Source organism: Armigeres subalbatus, chromosome 2 (assembly GCF_024139115.2).
Source record: "Armigeres subalbatus isolate Guangzhou_Male chromosome 2, GZ_Asu_2, whole genome shotgun sequence".
NCBI classification, from domain to species: domain Eukaryota; kingdom Metazoa; phylum Arthropoda; class Insecta; order Diptera; family Culicidae; genus Armigeres; species Armigeres subalbatus.
In genome coordinates, this window is record NC_085140.1 from 304,767,551 (window position 1) to 304,788,481 (window position 20,931).

At 36.5% G+C, this 20,931-nt stretch overlaps 1 protein-coding gene and 1 long non-coding RNA gene across 2 annotated transcripts in view; one reads left to right on the plus strand and one right to left on the minus strand.

Annotated features, from left to right (window-relative positions):
• Positions 1-20,931, minus strand: part of LOC134209838 (vacuolar protein sorting-associated protein 41 homolog) — a 124,537-nt gene that overhangs the window by 22,746 nt on the left and 80,860 nt on the right. The window contains exons 8-10 of the mRNA XM_062685861.1: positions 18,682-19,152; positions 17,326-18,122; positions 16,960-17,077 (exon numbers count right to left, since the gene is read on the minus strand). Coding sequence (XP_062541845.1) covers positions 16,960-17,077; positions 17,326-18,122; positions 18,682-19,152 — 1,386 coding nt within the window. The remainder of the gene's footprint in view (positions 1-16,959; positions 17,078-17,325; positions 18,123-18,681; positions 19,153-20,931) is intronic.
• On the plus strand, positions 7,104-7,846 carry LOC134212533 (uncharacterized). Its single transcript, XR_009979293.1, has 3 exons — positions 7,104-7,359; positions 7,424-7,592; positions 7,659-7,846. It is a non-coding gene; the product is annotated as an uncharacterized LOC134212533 (long non-coding RNA).

Genomic DNA, 20,931 nt, shown 5'->3' on the forward strand with positions numbered 1-20,931 from the left:
ACCATGTCAACCATTGCCATATGGTATCTATGAAATCAATTACTTCAACATTTTCGCTTAAATTCCTCATTATTGTTAATGTTTTATACATTCTAGGTTGCCTACAAACACACTTAAATCAATAATTTCAGCTCGGTATTTTATTTTACTGGTTTTGTCCTGTTAAAAAATATTTATGCTGGAAGCTCGGTTATTAGTTGAAAATTTACTGACATCTGTAATATGGTTCACCGATCTCTCTGTAAAATGAAACGTCAAAATATATTACCTACCGAGCATCTCGGTTTTCATACATTATTCTTTATTTTTACCGTGCTTTGTAATTAAGCTTACCGACATCGTTAAATTTTAAACCGAGTTCTCAGTAAGCAGTCGTCTTATACGTGAGAAAGCGCCATTTTTTTAAAAAGTTTGCGAGTTCAAACCGAATGGCTGGGCAGCAGAATTTTTTTAATCCAAATAAAGTGGAGTGAAATGGGTTTCTTGAACCCAGAATTATTAACGTTATTTATGGTAAGTAATGTAATTAGACTTTAACTATGTTTTAAATACTAATGGTTTCAATTATATTTCCAGAAGTTTCCTCTCCGAAGAGGTTTCGATTTCAAAGTGATGAAGGGTGCTACGCTCCACCGCTACAAAGAATTCTCAGCCTTTCGCGTATAGCACGTGGCATCTACACTTGTTTCATTTCCGATGGGAACGCTGAGTCACACCGCAAAATATGGCCTAACACAATCATTGCCCCAAGTTTACAAGGAAGTTAAGTTCTCCCATTTTTTGAAAAAAAAAACATGCGCACGAACAAATATGCTTATATAAAAAATTAATTAATAAAAATGTTTAGTTCTTCCAATTTTTTAATTGAATTACGACTGAAATATAAATAAAAACAAATTACAAATCACTCGGTATTTTTTTTACAGATGCACCGCAAAAAAGTACTGAAAATTCAGTAAAACTGATTTTTTTCTACGTGCAAATTACCGGAATGTTCGGTTTTATTTTACCGAGTGCTCAGTTGATTTAACAGAAGATTTCGGTAAAATTTGACATTTCATCAGATAGAATGCAGTACCGAGGACTCGGTTGTCGATGTTGATTACCGAGCTGACTACCGAGAGCTCAGCTGTTGAGAAATCGGTAATCTGGTAACCGAGCCCGGTAATATAAATTAAGTGTGAAGGGATAAATGGAATTACATTATAGTTTGATCGATGATACAGTTCAAACGGAGAAGAGCGAAACTAGTCAAAATACAGAGATTGTCCAGAGAATGATTTTCTATGAATCTATCCATTTTTTTCAAATGTCTATTAAGAATCTATTTCCTAGAAAACTGTACAGCTATGTCGTGGCGTGTTCATGTTTGATGAATCATCATTGCTGGGTGTCCAGACAATAATTACACAGCAACTTTAGTGCTGGAAAAGTTTACCATTCCCTTAAACTCCATTAAAAATCTTTACTATTTCCTTATTTTTATGTGAATATCAGAATCATTGGTTGGTGGATATCTTCATTTCATATTATCCAAGCTGGACATAAAACAAATCTGCTAACATGACCATCAATCGTAATTAAAATGAAGCAGAAAAAAAATTCAGGTTTCTGGGCCTTTATTCAATAACAGTAAAGTGCCTTCAGTCAGCCAGTAGAAAAGATATTTTAGTTACTAGATAAAGATTGTCGCTGTCCGGAACATCTTTTGCTGGCGAGGATAGGGGAGCTAAATGTCAAAGAAGGAAAATCCATACGATTTGACAGGTATGTACCACACATGTTTCGGACAGCAGAACAAAGGGAACAGAAGCGACAATCTTTATCTAGTAACTAAAATATCTTTTGCCAGTAGTTGTAAGTTTATCCGACGCGGACATTTGCGCCGCGTTGGAAGAATATTGTGGCACAGGTGGGGTCGGATTTTTTTTTGCGCACTATCCAGCTTTCCACGATCACCATAATGGCGGATGCTATAAAAAGTTTGACATTAACTGCTTCCCGACACTGAACTGAAATTATCATCAAAGCAAACATAGAATAGATGTTCTCCGTTTCCAATAACAGCCAATACGTTGTTTGTTTTCTATCAACAAGGACAATAATATAGGAGTAAGCAACATTTTGCAATCTTTATTTTATATTGTTAATTTCGACTTTCTTTTAGTAATTTGGATACTATTGTAACTCTGCTGCAAAATCGCATCGATCGAAATTGAAAAAAAAAATTCACGTTTGATCCGAAAAAAAAGTTGATCGAATAAGGCTGCATTGGGGCACATAGATAACAAACAAGAATGTTCAGGTCTGAAGAAACGCTAGAAGATATGGTCTAAACAAAAAAAAACATTTTTTAAGATGCACCTTATATGTATAAAAACCAACATAGATTGTTTGAAAATTTCTAATAATTTTGGCCGCCTAATTGTAGGGAACTATGTGATGAAGAATTATTCTCCGGTGACAGCAGATAAATATATTTTATGTACGAAAACCAATAAACTATTTATGCTAAAATGAATGCCACAATCTATCTGATTCGATATCAACGCACCATATTCGTTACATTATGCTTCAACCTGAGTGAGTTACTGATAACAAGTGCTCCTCGGTTTAGGTTCTATTCACAAATTACATAACGCTATAGGAGGTGGAGTGTATCTGTACTTGCGTTATGGTTTGTACAAATTTTGGAATTCTCTTATACTAAAAACGTTAAGAGGGGGTGAGTGGGGTTTGAAAATAATCAATTTCGGCGTTATGTAATTTGTGAAGGTTGCGTTCCACACAGAACTAATGAAAAGCAGATTATGCGAATGATAGCGTTAGGAGAAACAACATCGTTCATCTGCAATCTGAATTATACAATTTATTTTTTTTAAAGTTCAACGGCATTTCAAGCGCTACTTTTAATAGTAACTAGTCGACCCGGCAGACGTTGTCCTGCATAGTAGGCGAAAATGCGCGTTCTGAGCTGCCCATGCGAAATATCTTAATTTTAGTTTTCATAATTTCTCCACCCTTACTCGTGATTTGCGCATGAGAAAATATCATATAAACCCGTCGGAAATGATAACGGGCATATTTGCTGAAGGAATGGAGAAAATCTATCCAGCCGTTTTCGAGTTATGCGGATACGAACACAGACCATTTCATTTTTATATATAAGATTAGAAGTTAAAGTGATCATAAACATAGTTTTTGCTAATCACTAAGTATAATTTAGTAGAAATTAAACCGAATTACCTCCCAAATTTTGTTAGAAAATCGCACTGCTCTAATCTCTGTAAACTCCACTGAAGTTATAATATCAAGCATTTACGAAAAAGATACTAAATAATGAAATTGTACATTGCAGTTAATTTTCTGCATATATACCTCGAATCTGTAGGAAGCTTATATTCTAATATAAGATTGGATTCTGAATCTGCAATTGAATTTCCGGCCGTTAGTTCGTTCAACTGGATTCAACAGTGGGGAAGACCTGTAATCCTGTTTGGTTTTTTGCTTCAGAAGCGAGTATGTAGAGATGCATCACTATATCTGAAATAAAACATTAAATGATTAAATTAAAATCAAATCAAGAGGATGCGAAAATAATAATTTCCGGGGCTTGAGTATTTTTCTTTGTTGATGTAAAATAACAAAGTTTTGGTTGTCATCGGCAACGAAGAACGTCTGCCTGCTGAGACAATAATTTCAGTTCAGTGTTTGGAAGCAGTTAATGTCAAATTTTTTATAGCATCCGCCATTATGGCTAGCGTGGAAAGCTGGATTGGTGCATGGGAAGTAGAAGTAGAAGTATCCATTTACACGTTGCGCACGCAAAACAGTGAGTGGTTAGTTTTATAAGGTTTTAATGAATCGAGCCTTAGACTACCTGGATATCGCCTTATCCAAAATGTTTTCAGTTGTTTTCAAGATTTCTTAGTATCTTGTGGCTTCCACATTCCTAGAAAATAAAATAAATTATTATAAAAAATACGTGAAAAACTACCATATCCTTGAACAACAAATTGGAAAATACTTGACATATTTACCTTTGTTTGTAGATACCAAATGAGTGCCAATGTTTTTCAATGAGTCAAGGCCTACATTGATTAAAAAGTGTAAATATTTTCTACCTCTTGAATGTCAAAAAGGCACTCACTCGGTCGCCATTATCGAGCGCAAAATACTGGATTGGTGCAGTGTTCCAATAGTTGCGGTATTTTTTAATTCGTGTTCCTATAGTTGCGAATCCCATTGTTTTCATATGGGACTCGCAACTATAGGAACACTACCGCAACTATTGGTGCAAAGCAGAGAAAAGGAAATGGTATTTTAGTGATACTTTACCAATTTTGATGCAATTCTCAACCTCTTTTCCTGTATTTCGTGTAATGACAGGTCAACAAATTGATAGACTATATGGGTTGCTGCGTTAAATACGTAGATTGTGTAAAAACAGCACTACCGCAACTATAGGAACACCCACGACTATCGGAACTTTTACCCTATCTCCTGCTCCTTCGGGCGGAAATGTGATGCATCTGACACGACACGTCACCCCTTCTTCAATATAATTTACCGGTGGCGTTTGTTTTCAACCCAGCATAGGGATGGCTATGTTTATTTTGTGTTTATAATCTAGTCTTTCAAATTGCACGCAAACTAATTCTACACAGCTGAACAGAATAATGCGGCTCAATTTCTGAACTGTAACAAGCCTACTTTCTGATACATGCAGCTTTTTATAGGAGTTTAAAGCCCCAAACGCAATATAACGGAAACGGCAAATTTGACAGAAAATATATGGGCTAACTGTCAAATTTTCCGTTTCCGTCGCCGTTCTGATGTATTGCGTTTGGGGCTTAACAGGGCCCACTGTCAATCCCCACCATATCCTAGGCAAACCCCACAACTCGCAGATGGCCTAAGGAGGGATCGTCAAGCCTTTGGACATAGTGGACATAGTGCCCGCGAAAATGGCAAAAACTTTATTATTATTATTTATTCAGACTAAAGCCCCAAACGCAATACAACGGAACGGCGACGGAAACGGAAAATTTGACAGATAGCCCATAAATTTCCTGCAAATTTGCCGTTTCCGTCGCCGTTCCGTTGTATTGCGTTTGGGGCTTAAGGCCGAAGGGGCCTGTGCGGTATATAAGAGTCTTCTCCAGTCGGCTCGGTCCATGGCTACACGTCGCCAACATTGAATCTATTTTAACAAATTTTCGAACTTCGAACAATTGTTATATCTTACGCTAGGAATGTTAAACACAAAAAATGGGTTAATATGATATATCTTCATGCGAAAATCACGAGTGGAATTGAGTAAATCATGGAAAAGTAAAATAAAGATTCGTATGGAAATTTTGCATGGAACGCGCATTTTCGCCTTCTATGCAGGGCAACGTCTGCCGGGTCGACTAGTAAATACTAGAAGCAACAGACTAAGAAAACAAATACAATTTCTAAAAGTTTGATTGGATAAAGAAAGTTCTAGTGAACTGCCTGGCCTAGCGTGTTCATAGTTCTTAAAGATACATGGCCTTTCTGAAATAATTATCAAAAGAATACTTTCGAAGAAGTGAGAGCCAAATACTACGCATCATATGTCTGAATCGATCCAGATAGTTTGAAAGCATTGGTGATTTGGCGGATATTTCTGTAATTTCTAGAAAATCAATAAGAGATTCCAGAAAGCCAAAATCTTGAGTTTTCAAGAAAAATTTAAATGAGAAAGAAATTGGATTTTTTTTTCGAATGGATAAAACTCCCCAGGCGTCTTACTACCCAACAAACAATTTAATTTGAATAAGCTAGTTTGTTTAGGGTCCTGTAGCGTAGTTGGCTACACGTTCGCCTTATAAGCGAATAGTCATGGGTTCGATTCCCAGCCCCTCCACCAAACCTTCGTCAGTCGCCAGATCCGCAGCTCATACGGTGGCGTTTTGGGGTACGCGCCTTACCATCACGGCTGACTGATGACGACTGACAACGTGTTTTTCTCGGAGGCATTCCTCCTACGTTACCCGGATTAAATGGCAACCGAACAAAGCAACGATAATTGGAACACGACATGGACAAACGGACACAAATGGACTCACGAGAAGATGAACTGACAACTTGAATGAGAAATGAATGAATTAAAAAAACTAAACTAAAACTAAACTAAAAACTAACTAAAAATGAATTTCTGTCTGTCTGAACCTTATAGACTCGGAAACTACTGAACCGATCAGCGTGAAAATTTGTATGCAAAGGTTTTTGGGGCCGGGCAAGGTTCTTAAGATGGTTTCAAACCCCTCCCCGCTTTGGAAAGGGGGCTCCCATACAAATGAGGCCCCAATTTCTTAATATTTCGAGAATCAATCAGATTTTAGGCGAAACAAAGTTCGTCGGGTCTGCTAGTGATCACGGCACAGTAGCGGTTAAGAACACAGAGTGCCTACCAAATAAATAAACGAATAAAAAAAGCTAGTTTTTTAGCTGAACAAGCCAAATTGTGGCGAAATAAGCTCTTTATCAGCCTCCAATGCTTGTTGGGTTTCTAATCGCATAAAGTTTTTCTGGAATCTTACGACAGAAAATTCGCACCCCGTAACGCTGGGTAGACACCTTTCCGTGGTGTGTTACGGTGTAAGATCTACCTCGGTAACATTGTCAGCTACAGGCAAATCCTGACCCAACGAATCTGCTTCTTCTTCTTCTTCTTATTGGCATTACATCCCCACACTGGGACAGAGCTGCCTCGCAGCTTAGTGTTCATTGAGCACTTTCACAGTTATTAACTGCGAGGTTTATAAGCCAAGTTACCATTTTAGCATTCGTATATCATGAGGCGTCTTACCGCACGACTAAGGAGGGCCCCCAACGAATACTTTCCCCAATATCCAACTCCGTGGTACTTATGAGTCGGGGGCCTCTCGTTAAGTAAGTACCACACCAACACTTCCTTCCCCTCCCAAGTTACGGTGAAGATGGGCGTGGCCAGGAGTAGTAATCTTCATGCTTTTGTGATTTTTATCCTAGATTGAAATCAAGGACCACACCCACCTTGATTTCTGATAGCAATCTGAATAAGGATTTCAAAAGAAAAACACGAGTATCACTACACTGATAAAAATTATATAGTAACAGTAACTATTCACTCGCGTTTAATTTTACTATGGCCATGCGCCACAATCTAATAGTAAAACTAACTACAATTCCATTTATTCTGAACTACAGCGAAGGTTACTGCACAGGTACTAGAGCACCCATAGTAAATTTAAACATGCAATTCAGTTCCCGCTAGCCTCGCCACGATTTGTGATTTTTGTTGTTTTTAGCAGTTTTCCACTTCACGCCATCTTCATTAAACAAAAACTGGTAAGTTCGGTAAATTCCTCTTTCTCCAAAAATCATCTCAATAATGAATATGGTTTCTATACAGGTGCCGCAATCATATTGACCTCACATGCTCACATATAAGAATTATTGGTATTCATTACTGAATGCTTTGACGGCTTTGAAGGACATTCCTTGTTAAAAGGTTCCCGCGGATTCTATCCTAGAAAAAATACACAAGTTCCAGTCGAAGTAGCCGTAGATAGATAATGTTGGTATGTATTTCAAGTTACAAGTTATTTTACACTAAATGCGATATAGCATATTTATGTATATTCCAGAGCCGAAAAACCATCCTGCTCATCAAGCAACAACATATTTTCATCACTTGTTTCTTCACCATCGGAGAAGAAAAACCACATAACAATGAATGATTGGCGAGGAATCTCCGCGATTTTTGTCTTGCATTACTAATCCTTAGCATGAAGTGTATTATTATTTATCAATAAGAAATATGTCTAAATAAAAATTGACTATCCTATATTTCTCCTGGGACATCACGAAAATATCTGAAACACAAATTAAACGGTTACACAGAAATAATTTCTACCGTTCATAGTAGTATGGAACCACAACCCATGGTAAATTTTACTTTGTTCATATGCCATGTTTTCTAGTGCCCATGACGTAAACATATTTCATTCTACTACTTCCCAATTTTGAAAACGGCATGGTAAAATCAACAGCTGTTGCGGTAGTTTCAAAAGCATTTTGCATTCTGCAGAAATCAAGTGGTAAAATGTTTTTGACATTACCCTTGATATAGTACGCGTTACCATGTCGCTTCTTTCAGTGTAGTGTCCAATCTACGAAGTACACCGTAACTATGCTATGCTAATCTGATGACACAAAATTCGTCACTCACACTCAACCTCCTGTGAAATGATGGTTCTGAGACGAACCGACAATGCGCCTCTCCAATCACAGGCAAAGTCAGAATTTTGAAAGAAAATATCTTTTGTCTACTCTGACATCAACGTCAGATGATTTGCCATCCATGGAGAAAAAACTTCTGCAGTGTCGCCAAGCGATTATGATTTGCACTTTGAAGTATGTTCGTCTTGGCTCAACCTCCTCTGGTGTATCTGAGAAAAACCGATTTGCTTTCAATAATGTTCCTTTCCAATTACAAACAGAAATAAAATCTGAATTATGAAAGAAAATATCACTTCACTGCTACTGATACCAACGTTTCTGCAGCGTTGCTCTCCGACGAGCGTTTGTGATTTTATTACTGACGGAAACTTCCTTCAGTACCGCGGGAATGCAACCGACGCCATTGTTTGCTATCAACCCTTTCTTTTCATAAAATGCTGATCCTGAAATAGTCGATTTTCAATCCACAATGCGTCTTTCGAATCACTCACAGTAATCAAACGTTAATCTGTGCCTTCTGTTTAAAAATCACTGCTGCTGCTGTCCGACGGCCGCTCGATGATTTTTTGCTAAGACGCTAAGAATAAAAGTTCAGCACCGCCACTAATATCCCGAGACCGCAATCGACGCCTAATGGAACGTACACACGTACTCCACCTATCGTTTATTCAAAGATCCATCAAGTTTTACCAACAGCGGTACGAACAATCAATTTTGTCGACCAACAATATCACACACGAACGACCGAATCCCCAACTTGAGCACCAACAATCAAAAAATAAATGTGGGTTTGTGCAACTTCACTACAAATGCTCAAACATGTTCGGCGAACCTTGACTCTACCCCCAACAACTCAAACCAAAATCAAACCGTTTTAATTTTTTCCAACCGAGCCGCCAACTGTCAAATGGTTGTTCGAACAACTTCACACACGTTCAAACAAAGCAGCAACCGAAGCGTTTTCTTGGGGGCGGAGTCAATGTTCGTCAAACTGCTTGACTGGTGTGTACGTTGCATTGGGGGCGGAGACAATGTTCGTCAAACTGCTTGACTGGTGTGTACGTTGATAAGAATAACAGATTTTATTTCCACAAAGCGTTTATCTAATCACTGATAGAAGCGAAACGATAGTCTGAGCATTGCGTGAATATTTCTCTCTTGCTACTTTCGGCGACGGCCAGCGCATTCTAATCCATTGTTTTTAAAAGTTGGGGAAAATCTAAAAGAGTTCATCGATCGATTGATACCAAAATCTCGAAAATCGGCACTTTTCGTGAAGGTCTCAAATTTGAATATGCAGGATTACCTCCCTATCTTCGCAAAGGACGTAATAATACGTCAGAAATTAGCCCCCCCCTCCCCTAGAATTTTTCGTTAGTTACGGTAATGAAGAAATGTACTACCAGATTGGGAAAAGTTTACCAGTTACATTTGACGGCCACTCTAAATAGTGGCTGGACATCGTGATACAGTCATATTGAAAAGGGGAATACATCACAGGACGCAGAAAAAAAGAAGAAGAACCAAATTAAAATTTGGAAGTTGGAATTTCTAAACCGAACGTTAATCCGAAGCTTTATTAGTCAAACTGAATGATGCGTTGTTTAGTGTATCTTTATGCGAATCCAGTGCACTACTTACGAATTTTAACCCTTTCCTTCCCATGGTAGCTGTAGAGCTCCATCAAATTTTGCACCTTCCAACATTTATCGAATGATTTCAACAACAAAAAACCCAGATTAATCCACCTAGTAGTGATGATGCCTTTCTCGTGCATCATAAAATGTATAGAGAAAATCACATTAGAAAGGTCAAAAAAAAGCTCATTAGGGGAATAGATCACATTTTTTCGATAATTTTGCATGATTTTACATTAATGGATTATTTTAGGTAACTCATTTTGCACTCACCGCATCAAAACAAAGCCGCCACTGTATATGTAGGTTAACATGCGAGAGGTTTTGAAGGAACTGGTCTACGGTGGCGCTATCTACTCGTTTCATAGCGGCAGATTTTGCTTTTTCATTAATCCATTAAAATGCATTGCCACCATTTTTGAAAAAAAAAATCAATTTGGAATTTTTTTTTCTAAGAGGGACCCTTGGGAAAAAACAATGATTTTTCAATAATTCCGAAATGCAATGTCCGATCGGGTCAATTTTCAATTCATTAGCAAACAATGGGACCGCATTCACCGTCGAATGCAACTTGTTGCGAGTAAATCGGATAATGCTAAGCTCCAATTTGTACACATACACACATACACACACACACATACATACGCACATACAGACATCATCTCAGTTCGTCGAGCTGAGTCGATCGGTATATACACTATTGGTCTCCGAGCCTTCTATCAAAAGTTCGTTTGAGTGATGTTATAGCCTTTCGGTACAACTTTGTTGTACGAGAAAGGCAAAACAGTATTTGGCACAACTTTATGGTTAGACTGCAAACATAATCAATTTTGAGTAAAAATAGTGAAACTATTGAAAACAATCAAGTAACTATTGATTTACAATCAAAAACTTTTTTTTTCGTTTTCCACTAATTTTAGCTATGCCAAACAACTTTTGTTCTAGCATTTTTTCCATAGATGATTCCTTCCTATTGAAATCTTTGAAAAAAGTCGTGGGAAAGAGAGGGTTAATTTGCCTGTATCTCGAAAAAAACATCTTTGGTAGTAAAATTATACTAACTTTCTACCGGATAGACAAGCAGTACTCCACAATTGCTCTTCAAAGTGCGAGTATACATATGAAGTTTCTCAAACAAACGAAAAATTCTTCATACATTTCCAAAGAAATTTTTTTTCGTATTTTTTTACCATAATACGTATTTTTGGATGAGGATTCAGAATATACAAAAATCAGATCGTAGTAGACAACATTCGTGAAAGGGTGTATTTTTTTTTGCTCTGACAGCAATTTTTCAATTTCTACGATTTCGCCGATGAGACATACTTTCGGCTCAGTATTCTACACATATTTTTTCACGCGAACTTGGCCTGTTTTGTCCTTGAAAATTGCCTACGGATCAGAATAAGAATCATATCCGGTTTGAAAATCGTACGCACTTTCTAGTAAGCCTGGAAGAAGGGATTGGAAGAAGGGACTGTAACTAAACGAAGGCATGGTACGTGGATTTGCTGGACCCGTTAACATTTGGGAGCTGATCGTAATTTGGAGCAGGCAATATACACAAGAAATTGATATATCGATCGGATTCAAGAGTTTCTACATTTGGTATGTATACGGTGGTCCTACGGCTGCGCTTCACAGGAGTTTAAACAAGGTAAGCAGCAAACATGGGGCCCTCCTTAGCTGTGCGGTAAGATGCGCGGCTACAAAGCAAGACCATGCTGAGGGTGGCTGGGTTCGATTCCCGGTGCCGGTCTAGGCAATTTTCGGATTCCCTGGGCATTAAAGTATCATCGTGTTAGCCTCATGATATACGAATGCAAAAATGGTAACTTGGCTTGTAATGCCAAGTATCATCGTGTTAGCCTCATGATATACGAATGCAAAAATGGTAACTTGGCTTAGAAACCTCGCAGTTAATAACTGTGGAAGTGCTTAATGAACACTAAGCTGTGAGGCGGCTCTGTCCCAGTGTGGGGATGTAATGCCAATAAGAAGAAGAAGAAGAAGAAGAAGAAGAAGCAGCAAACATGTTCAGATAATTATGCATGCAAATCTATCATGAATGTAAAACGTTTCGGATATTTTGAATACACTTTACACTTGTATTGCTATGTTTCCTTTCACATAACTCTTATTTTAAAGATTAAGAAAAAAATCATTACACCATATGAAGGTTTTGCTCAACAAGTGTTGCAGCTATTTCACATACCAAACACTCTCAAATTTTTCATTAGTTTAAATCTATGTTGAATATTGTCTCTTGATAACTCTAGTAATTTTGTCCCCTTCAATATACATTCAAATTTCCAACTTTTATATTTCACTAATAGAATTATACTTCACGAGTTATATAAAATATTACAGCACCAGACATGCTCGGGAAAAGAGTGTGAATGACAACAAATAGGTTCCAATGTTTGTAAATTGAAAAGGGATAGTTAATATACTTAGTGCAACTTCTAACAAACTATGTATCCAGTATTAAGTAGGTGAAACTAAGTGTTTTCCAAATGCTTCACTAAATTAAAAACGTCAAGATTATTACAGATCTTCAAAAACTAATCCACACAGTGGCTTTTTATATTGGTCATGTAAGAAAAGAATTCAATGAAGTATGACTGAATGCTTACAAATACCTATGACTTATTCCCACACAAATTTGATAATGTTGAGTTGTTTAAAAAAAAACGCTATTGTACTAATAACCCCGATTTCATTAGATAATTTTGATTTTATATATAAAAAAATATTTTTCCGCTAATCATCATCCTGGCTGACATTCATCATATATGAAAACACACTTCAAGCAACTACAAAGTATAAGAATAAATAATCGCTAACTCATCATCTAATAATAAATATTCACCTCTCAACATATGATATTATTTTGTCACATACATAATCATCTACAATTTTCAGCCAAGAAGAGGTCATCAGTCATCAATAATTCATGTTCATAATCTTCACAATATTGAAAACGGTCGACGGACAGTTAAGAAAGTAAATCATGCTAAAAGTTACCATGTTTAAATTACAGCGATTACAGAAGGAATATCCCCGGAAATTTTGTCTGAATATTTTCATTATATGTTCATTTTAGTTATTGTTATCAGTAGCTTTCCAGTATTATCTGCCATATAACTATTCCATATATCGTTTATAACTTCCTATGTTACTGATTTGACTGTGAATATATATGTAATAGGGTTGGGAGGGTGCATCAGGGCATCAATGAAGTTACAACTGGACAATGAAGTGGTAGCCAATCGGAGTCAAGGAAGGAAAGTATTAGTCGTTCGCGTCTATTACTTTTATCTCCAACAGCTGTTAACCAGTTGACGCGCCCTTCTTCAAACAAACCATTCCGTGGAAAGCTTGACAAGTATTGCAAATTTCATTATTCAATTTGTTGGATCATTCTTCTGGAAGGAGATTCTCAGTTTCCCGTGGGTTTCGTGTAAGTGTCTCTGCTTACAGGTCCACCACCCTCATTTTTGGCCCTTCATACAGCATTATGTTGAATTCAAAATGGTATTGAAATTTGATCTTGCTGTTAAGTGGAACCGCATGCAGAGCAAGACTCAAGCAAGGATGGTGGCTAACTACATACATACATAGAATTCAGAATATACAAAAATTTCATTTTGATCGGAAATGTAACATATGCAGTTTATCAAACAAACCGTTCAATTTATTTTTCTTTGAAATCAGACCTTGATTCCTTTCATAGCGTTTGAGAGTGTGAAAGACTCACCAGTTAAGAAAATGAAGAACAAATTATGTCTTATTATTGACTACCACCTCCTAATGACTTATTTTTCGCACTTTCCTTATCAACATGTGGTAAATCTGGTAAATGCTACATATACATATATACCAAACAACTCGGGTTGTTAATAACATGACAATGAAAACAAGTTTTCATATAATGTTAAGGCTTCTGATGATATTGTGGCAAGTCATGGCATGAACGTATGTAATTGAATGCATATCATCATTTTTTTACTCTGGACAGTGATAAAGGTGATAAATACTTACTGATAATGGGATTGTACAAACTCGTATTATGGCAAGGGCTTACTGATATGCTTATCGGATTTCAATCGATAATATTACAGTATTAAAAATTATATGGGAGGAAATTAGCAACGCTGAGCTAGCAGGAATAATGAGAGTAATGCATGTGGACTATTATAGTGCGACATATAATAGGGCTATTCCATTCTATATTTCCATTTGGCACGAAAAATAGCCATTGGCCTTAGATGAAATATTTTCGCATCCGGATAATTTCTGTAGAACAATCCAAAATTCTAAAGAATATTCTAGAAGTTCCAACATTTGAAAAGGGCGTAACAGACAAAATTTATTCCTTCTGATTCTTTGTCTACATATATATTATGGTGGCTCAAATTAGTATGGGAAAAACTTTTTTCAATTTTTTTGATGGGCCGCCCTCTTATTCGGCTCTATTTGATGTCCTGATGCTTTGGACAAAATTTCAGCCAAATCGGTCAACGTTTGGGCGGTGCTAAACTCGTTAAAAGTTTATATGCAAAAATGTATGCAGAAACATCCAAAAACAGTGATTTACAGTTGGACGGCACAATTTACGATCAAGAACCATGATACTCATTCAGATCTTGAAGAATTTATTACAGAATGTTATGCAGAAAACCGCGAGAAGATTAGAGTTTGCTCGGCTAAGTTATTAGCATTTCTCTGAAGTGGGGTTTGAGCAAATTTCGTTTCTTTTACCTTTGAAAAGAAATAAATTCACCCCTACAACACTCCAGTAAAATGCTAATATCTTTGTCTAATAAACTCTAATCTTCTCGCGGTTTTCAGCATAACATTCTGTATTTAATTCTACAAGAACTGAATGAGAATCATGATTCTGGATTGTAAATTGTGCCGTCCAACTGCAAATCACTGTTTTTGGATGTTTCTGCATACATTTTTCCATATAAACTTCCAACGAGTTTAGCACCGCCCAAACGTTGACCGATTTGGCTGAAATTTTGTCCAGAGCATCAGGGCATCAAATAGAATATATATATATATATATATATATATATATATATATATATATATATATATATATATATATATTAGGGTGGCTCAAATTAGTATGGGAAAAACTTTTTTCAATTTTTCTGATGGGCCGCCCTCTTATTCGGTTCTATTTGATGCCCTGATGCTCTGGACAAAATTTCAGCCAAATCGGTCAACGTTTGGGCGGTGCTAAACTCGTTGGAAGTTTATATGGAAAAATGTATGCAGAAACATCCAAAAACAGTGATTTGCAGTTGGATGGCACAACTTACGATGAACAACTATGATACTCATTCAGATCTTGAAGAATTTAATACAGAATGTTATGCAGAAAACCGCGAGAAGATTAGAGTTTGCCCGGCTAAGTTATTAGCATTTCTCTGAAGTGGGGTTTGAGCAAATTTCGTTTCTTTTACCTTTGAAAAGAAATAAATTCACCCCTACGACACTCCAGTAAAATGCTAATATCTTTGCCTAATAAACTCTAATCTTCTCGCGGTTTTCAGCATAACATTCTGTATTTAATTCTACAAGAACTGAATGAGTATCATGGTTCTTGATCGTAAATTGTGCCGTCCAACTGCAAATCACTGATTTTGGATGTTTTTACATACATTTTTCCATATAATCTTCCAACGAGTTTAGCACCACCCAAACGTTAACCGATTTGGCTAAAATTTTGTCCAGAGCATCAGGGCATCAAATAGAACCAAATAAGAGGGCGGCCCATCAAAAAATTTGAAAAAGTGTTTTTTGAGCCACCCTAATATTTATATATATATATATATATATATATATCTCGCGTGATTTTTGAAAACGTCGTAAGTCCAAATGAGAGACTCTCTTTCATTACACTCTCTTTTGCTAATATCTAGGCTAGTTTAAAATTTGTTCCAATATTTTCACCTCAGCACACTAGACAAAGCCATTTTCTTCTATATTCTTCCCATGCTCAATGGCGTGAAATGTGTTTTGGTTGTTCCCTATGCAGAAGCCGTGCTTGATTCTTGTTACATTAAATGATAAATAAAGAAAACAATTAAAAAAATCATGTTTTGAAACTACAAGTTGTTTTATTTGATAACCTTTGAAAGCATAAAAAATACATATATTTTATACTAATGACACACTGGTGGTATTCGTACCATGGTACAAGTTGTACCACTAGTGTGTCACCTTGTACCATGCTGGTACAACGTGGAAAACCATGGTACAATATGTACTAGGGTATATAACCGTGGTACTTGTACCACCAGTGTGTCTTTAGTATTAACTAATTCAAAAAGAAAAGAGAACCGAAACGATCGGTAATTTCACTTTTCATATAACCGAACTGTACGGTACTTTTTGACAGATCATCACAAAATAAAAGTATACCGAACGATCTGTAATTGTTTCTTTTACCGAACTGATTACCGTACGTTCAGCTGTTGAAAGTTCGGTAAAAAATTACCGTATACTGTAAAATATTCTAAGTATGTATATATATACGATATATTTGGTACGAGCTGAAAACATACTAGTTTTTGGTCGAGCCCTGTTGAGCCTAATCAACCTGAAATTTTGGTTGGAATAAACTAAGGTTTGTTTGTTTTTACCATTTTTTTCTTCGAATATGTAATGACATGTGAAAGATTTAATTTAAAAATGTAATTGTTACTACCACCTTCGGTGGGAATCGAATCCATGACCCCATGACACTATACAGGTGGTGTTCAAGCTATGCTACAAAAGGGTTTCTTGAGCTTGTTATATAGGTATTTGTTGATGATTTATGTAACGTGATGAAGTATAGAGTATGAACATAATGGCTTTCGGATTGAAAAACTACAATCATCCCTTTTGAAAACATGTTTTTAAGTGTTATATAAAAATAAATAGGCATACATTAAAATAATAAAACAGCGAAAAGCTACTTTGCGTTTCCTAGCTCGATTCAACGATACAAAACTATTTCTAATTGTTTTAGATAAACTATTTCAGACAGAGTAAATAAGCCTATTTTCACGGTTTGTGAGATTTACACACTGTGCAAAAGTCTGTACTATATTTGTCGGGTAGGCAATTTTCGTGGAAAAAATGCCGACAATTGAATACCACAATGTCGGTCTCAGTCCGGGGCTGATCTGCAAAGGGAATTATAGATTATTTTAATTATGATGTAACATAAACATTTTCTGAAAAAAATGCTCTTAGACGAATGGCATAATGACCATTTTCGTATGCCATCATTTATTATTGTTAGTTTTCTGTAAAATATATTTCATTTAAAAACCTTGAAGGCCAAAACACATTGAAAATGATTTGGTTGCATTGCATTTGAAAAGTGAAGCTTATGCCGCGCGTAGTCTTAACATATCAGTAGAGAGCTCACCTTTCACGATGATATCTCTTCGGCACAAACCGCACGTGGTTTCCCCCGTCACTGGCAGCGCGCCTTGCTGCACTTTCGCCAATCTCTCGTGCATATTGAAATAGTCAGTAACTAGTATTTGATTGCATCCATCCTGTATCGAAACCTGAAGACTAAATCCACACAGCATTTTAATAATAGAATTTTTCAGTCCTGGAATTTCCTGGCCCTTCCTTATTTTATTCACTAGTATTTCCGGATTTATAAACCCGGCGATACCGTCCAGCAACTTTGTCATGATGAAGGGCTTATCGACGGACTCGTTTATCAAATCATTCCACAGGTCCATATCATCATGCTCCTTGCAGAATTCCATCGCCATCTGAATGTCCTTAAGTTTATGAGTAATTATCGATAGCGCTTCTCGGGTGTTCCCCATCCGCCCCAGCAGGTAAACCATTTCCGGATAGAACAGCTTCTGTTTACAAATGTCAAACGCCTCTTGTATAGGGTAATTGTTCGATCGTTTTAGGAATGCAAGCAATTTGCTGGGATCGTACTTTGCGTAGAGCTTGACAAGTTTTCGATGGAATTTCCCAGAATTGTCCGATTTGTCATACGCGTCCAGGTATCGATAAAGGTAGTCTTCTCGGGTTTCCAGCTCTTTTACTACATCCTCTGCCGGTATTTTGTCTTTCTCTAACAGCATGGCAATTGCTTTATCACTATCTAATTCGATTAATTGCACTATCGTGTCCTTGATGACAGAATATAGGTTGTGATTTCGAATGAGCTCAAATACGTCTTTGTGTTGCAATCTTGTAAAAAAAAATATTATTATTAAAATGTATATAATAATTTACTGAACAATTTCTTTAAACGTAGTATTGATGATGAATCAGAGACATAAAGTATTGAGCACAAGCCGTAGAGATAAAATAAGGAAAATAGAAGAACAATTCTCACTGATCAGAACACTAAGTTAATTAATGTGAATATTATGAATAGTTATATCATTCATCAATACTCATAAGTGCGCTTGGAGAGGATATATGGCAAAAATGTATGATTTGAGAGAATTCAAATCTTGGCTTGTAGTAAGAACGTAAATAAATTGACCACTACTTAGGCTCAGTGACTTGTAGTTGGCTCTTATTCTTAATAATGTTTTGCCGCTAGAATAAAATAGTTGGATTTGAAAAAATGCGAAATAATGAATAGAACAAATTGATAATTGCGTTTAATGCGACATAGATGTGTGAGAAAGGTAAAAAACAAAAGTAGACGAAATGATGAGAGATAAAATGAAAGAAAGAAGCACTTGTGAGATTTAAAAAAAATGCAAAGCCTAAATGGCGATCTTATCTTGAAACCTACTTCAAATACATCGTCAACGCTTTGTCGTACTCCTTATCATGGGAATACAATATAGCTAGAGCCTCCAACAGGATATTGGCGTCCTTTTTGTTGAAGTGGTCATTTATAGCATTGATGACCGCTTTGGTATTATACAGTCCCGGTTGCCACTCTTTGACCAGATGCAGAAATCCCCCCGGGTCCAGTTGTAGATATTCATACAGCACCATCTCATACACGTGCGGGTTCAGTTTGCACTCGGCCGATCGTGGAATGTAGTTGCTAACGGAGCGGAGCTGCTTCACCTTGACAAATTTGTAAACCTCTTCCTCCCACAGCTGTTTGTCGTTCTGGAAAGCACGCAGGCACAGTTTGGCCGCTTCGTCAAACTGCTGCAACGAGAGCAGATGGTCCAGATAGAGCCGAGCGACCGTAACGAGTGAATACTTGCCACCGTTTTTTGATATCACCTCCATGGCTTGTTCAAACTTCCTAGAACGAAAAGAAGTACAGCGAAAGTGTTACTTTTTGGCATACGTTACTGCATTTAGTCAGCATGAATTAACTACCTACTATTAAAACGCCATTTTCTGAATATATATACATATGAAAGATGGGTACTGTTTTACAAATAGGTAGGTCAACCTTACTCATGATTTTTGCATGAGGAAATATCATATAAACCCGTCGGAAACGATAATGAACATAATTGTTGAAGAATGAAGAAAATCTATCTAGCTGTTTTCGAGTTATGCGGATACGAACACAGACCATTTCATTTTTATATAGATAGATATGAAAGCATATACCCTAGATAAGAGAATAGGAAAATATTGAAGCGCTATGTTTATTCGGTCAAAAGATGTGAAAAAAGCGGATAAAAATAAAAAAATCAATCCTTACTTTGAAATGTATGTTATGAAGTCAAATTTTCTCCAAATATAAAGTTTTATATACCATTTCAAAGCTTAAAACCTTAGCTTTTTGATAGTTTGGTTTGTTTTGCACGCAAAGATTAATATTAAAAAGTTGTAGAAGAAAAACTTTAATTATCATAATACTTCGCGATAAAATGGTCCCGCAAACCTAATCAAGGATGTTTAATATGCTGCCTTGGGGAACACCAGCTCACAGGTAATCGGGTAATCTATCAGATTTAGAATTCTGATAGTTTACCTGCAGTGAGTGATCTGATAAATAATTTTGGATCAGTTTAATAATGTACAGAGGAAAATTAAAATTCATCAATTTTACAATCAAACCTTCATGCCAAACACTGTCAAATGCTTTCTCTATATCAAGAAGAGCAACTCCAGTCGAATATCCGTCAGATTTGTTGAGCCGAATTAAGTTCGTAACTCTTAATAACTGATGAGTGGTAGAATGCCCATGGCGAAAACCAAATTGCTCATCAGCAAAAATAGAATTGTCATTAATATGAACCATCATTCTATTTAAAATAATCTTTTCAAACAGTTTGCTTATTGAAGAAAGCAAACTGATTGGGCGATAACTAGAAGCCTCAGCTGGATTTTTGTCCGGCTTCAAAATAGGAACAACTTTGGCGTTTTTCCATTTATCTGGAAAGTATGCCAATTGAAAACATTTGTTAAATAAATTAACCAAAAAGGATAAAGAGCTCTCAGGAAGTTTTTTGATAAGTATGTAGAAAATACCATCATCACCCGGGGCTTTCATATTTTTAAATTTTCTAGTAATAGATCTCACTTCATCCAAATTAGTTCCCAAATAAGGGTCAAAAACATTCTCTTGATTGAGAATGTCTTCGAAGCTCCGTGTAACCTGATCCTCAATTGGACTAGTGAGACCTAGACTAAAATTATGGGCACTCTCGAACTGCTGAGCAAGTTTTTGAGCTTTTTCGCCATTTGTTAATAAAATTTTATTTCCCTTTTCAAGCGCTGGAATAGGCTTTTGAGGTTTCTTAAGAATTTTCGTTTATTTCCAAAAGGGTTTCGAACTGGGATCCAACTTCGAGACATTATTCTCAAAGTTAGTATGTATTTCTCAGAATAGCGAAACGTTTTGCCTTTCTCGTACAACAAAGTTGTACCGAAAGGCTATCATTTCACTCTGAAAACGAACTTTTTACAGGAACATCTGATAGTAAAGTTTCTTATACCATTCGACTCAGTTTGATGAATCGAGGTGATGTCTGTGTGTGTATGTATGTATGTGTGTGTGTATGTTTGTGTGTCTGTATGGTCACTTTTTCAACCTCAAAAACTCACACGATTTTCATGTACTTAG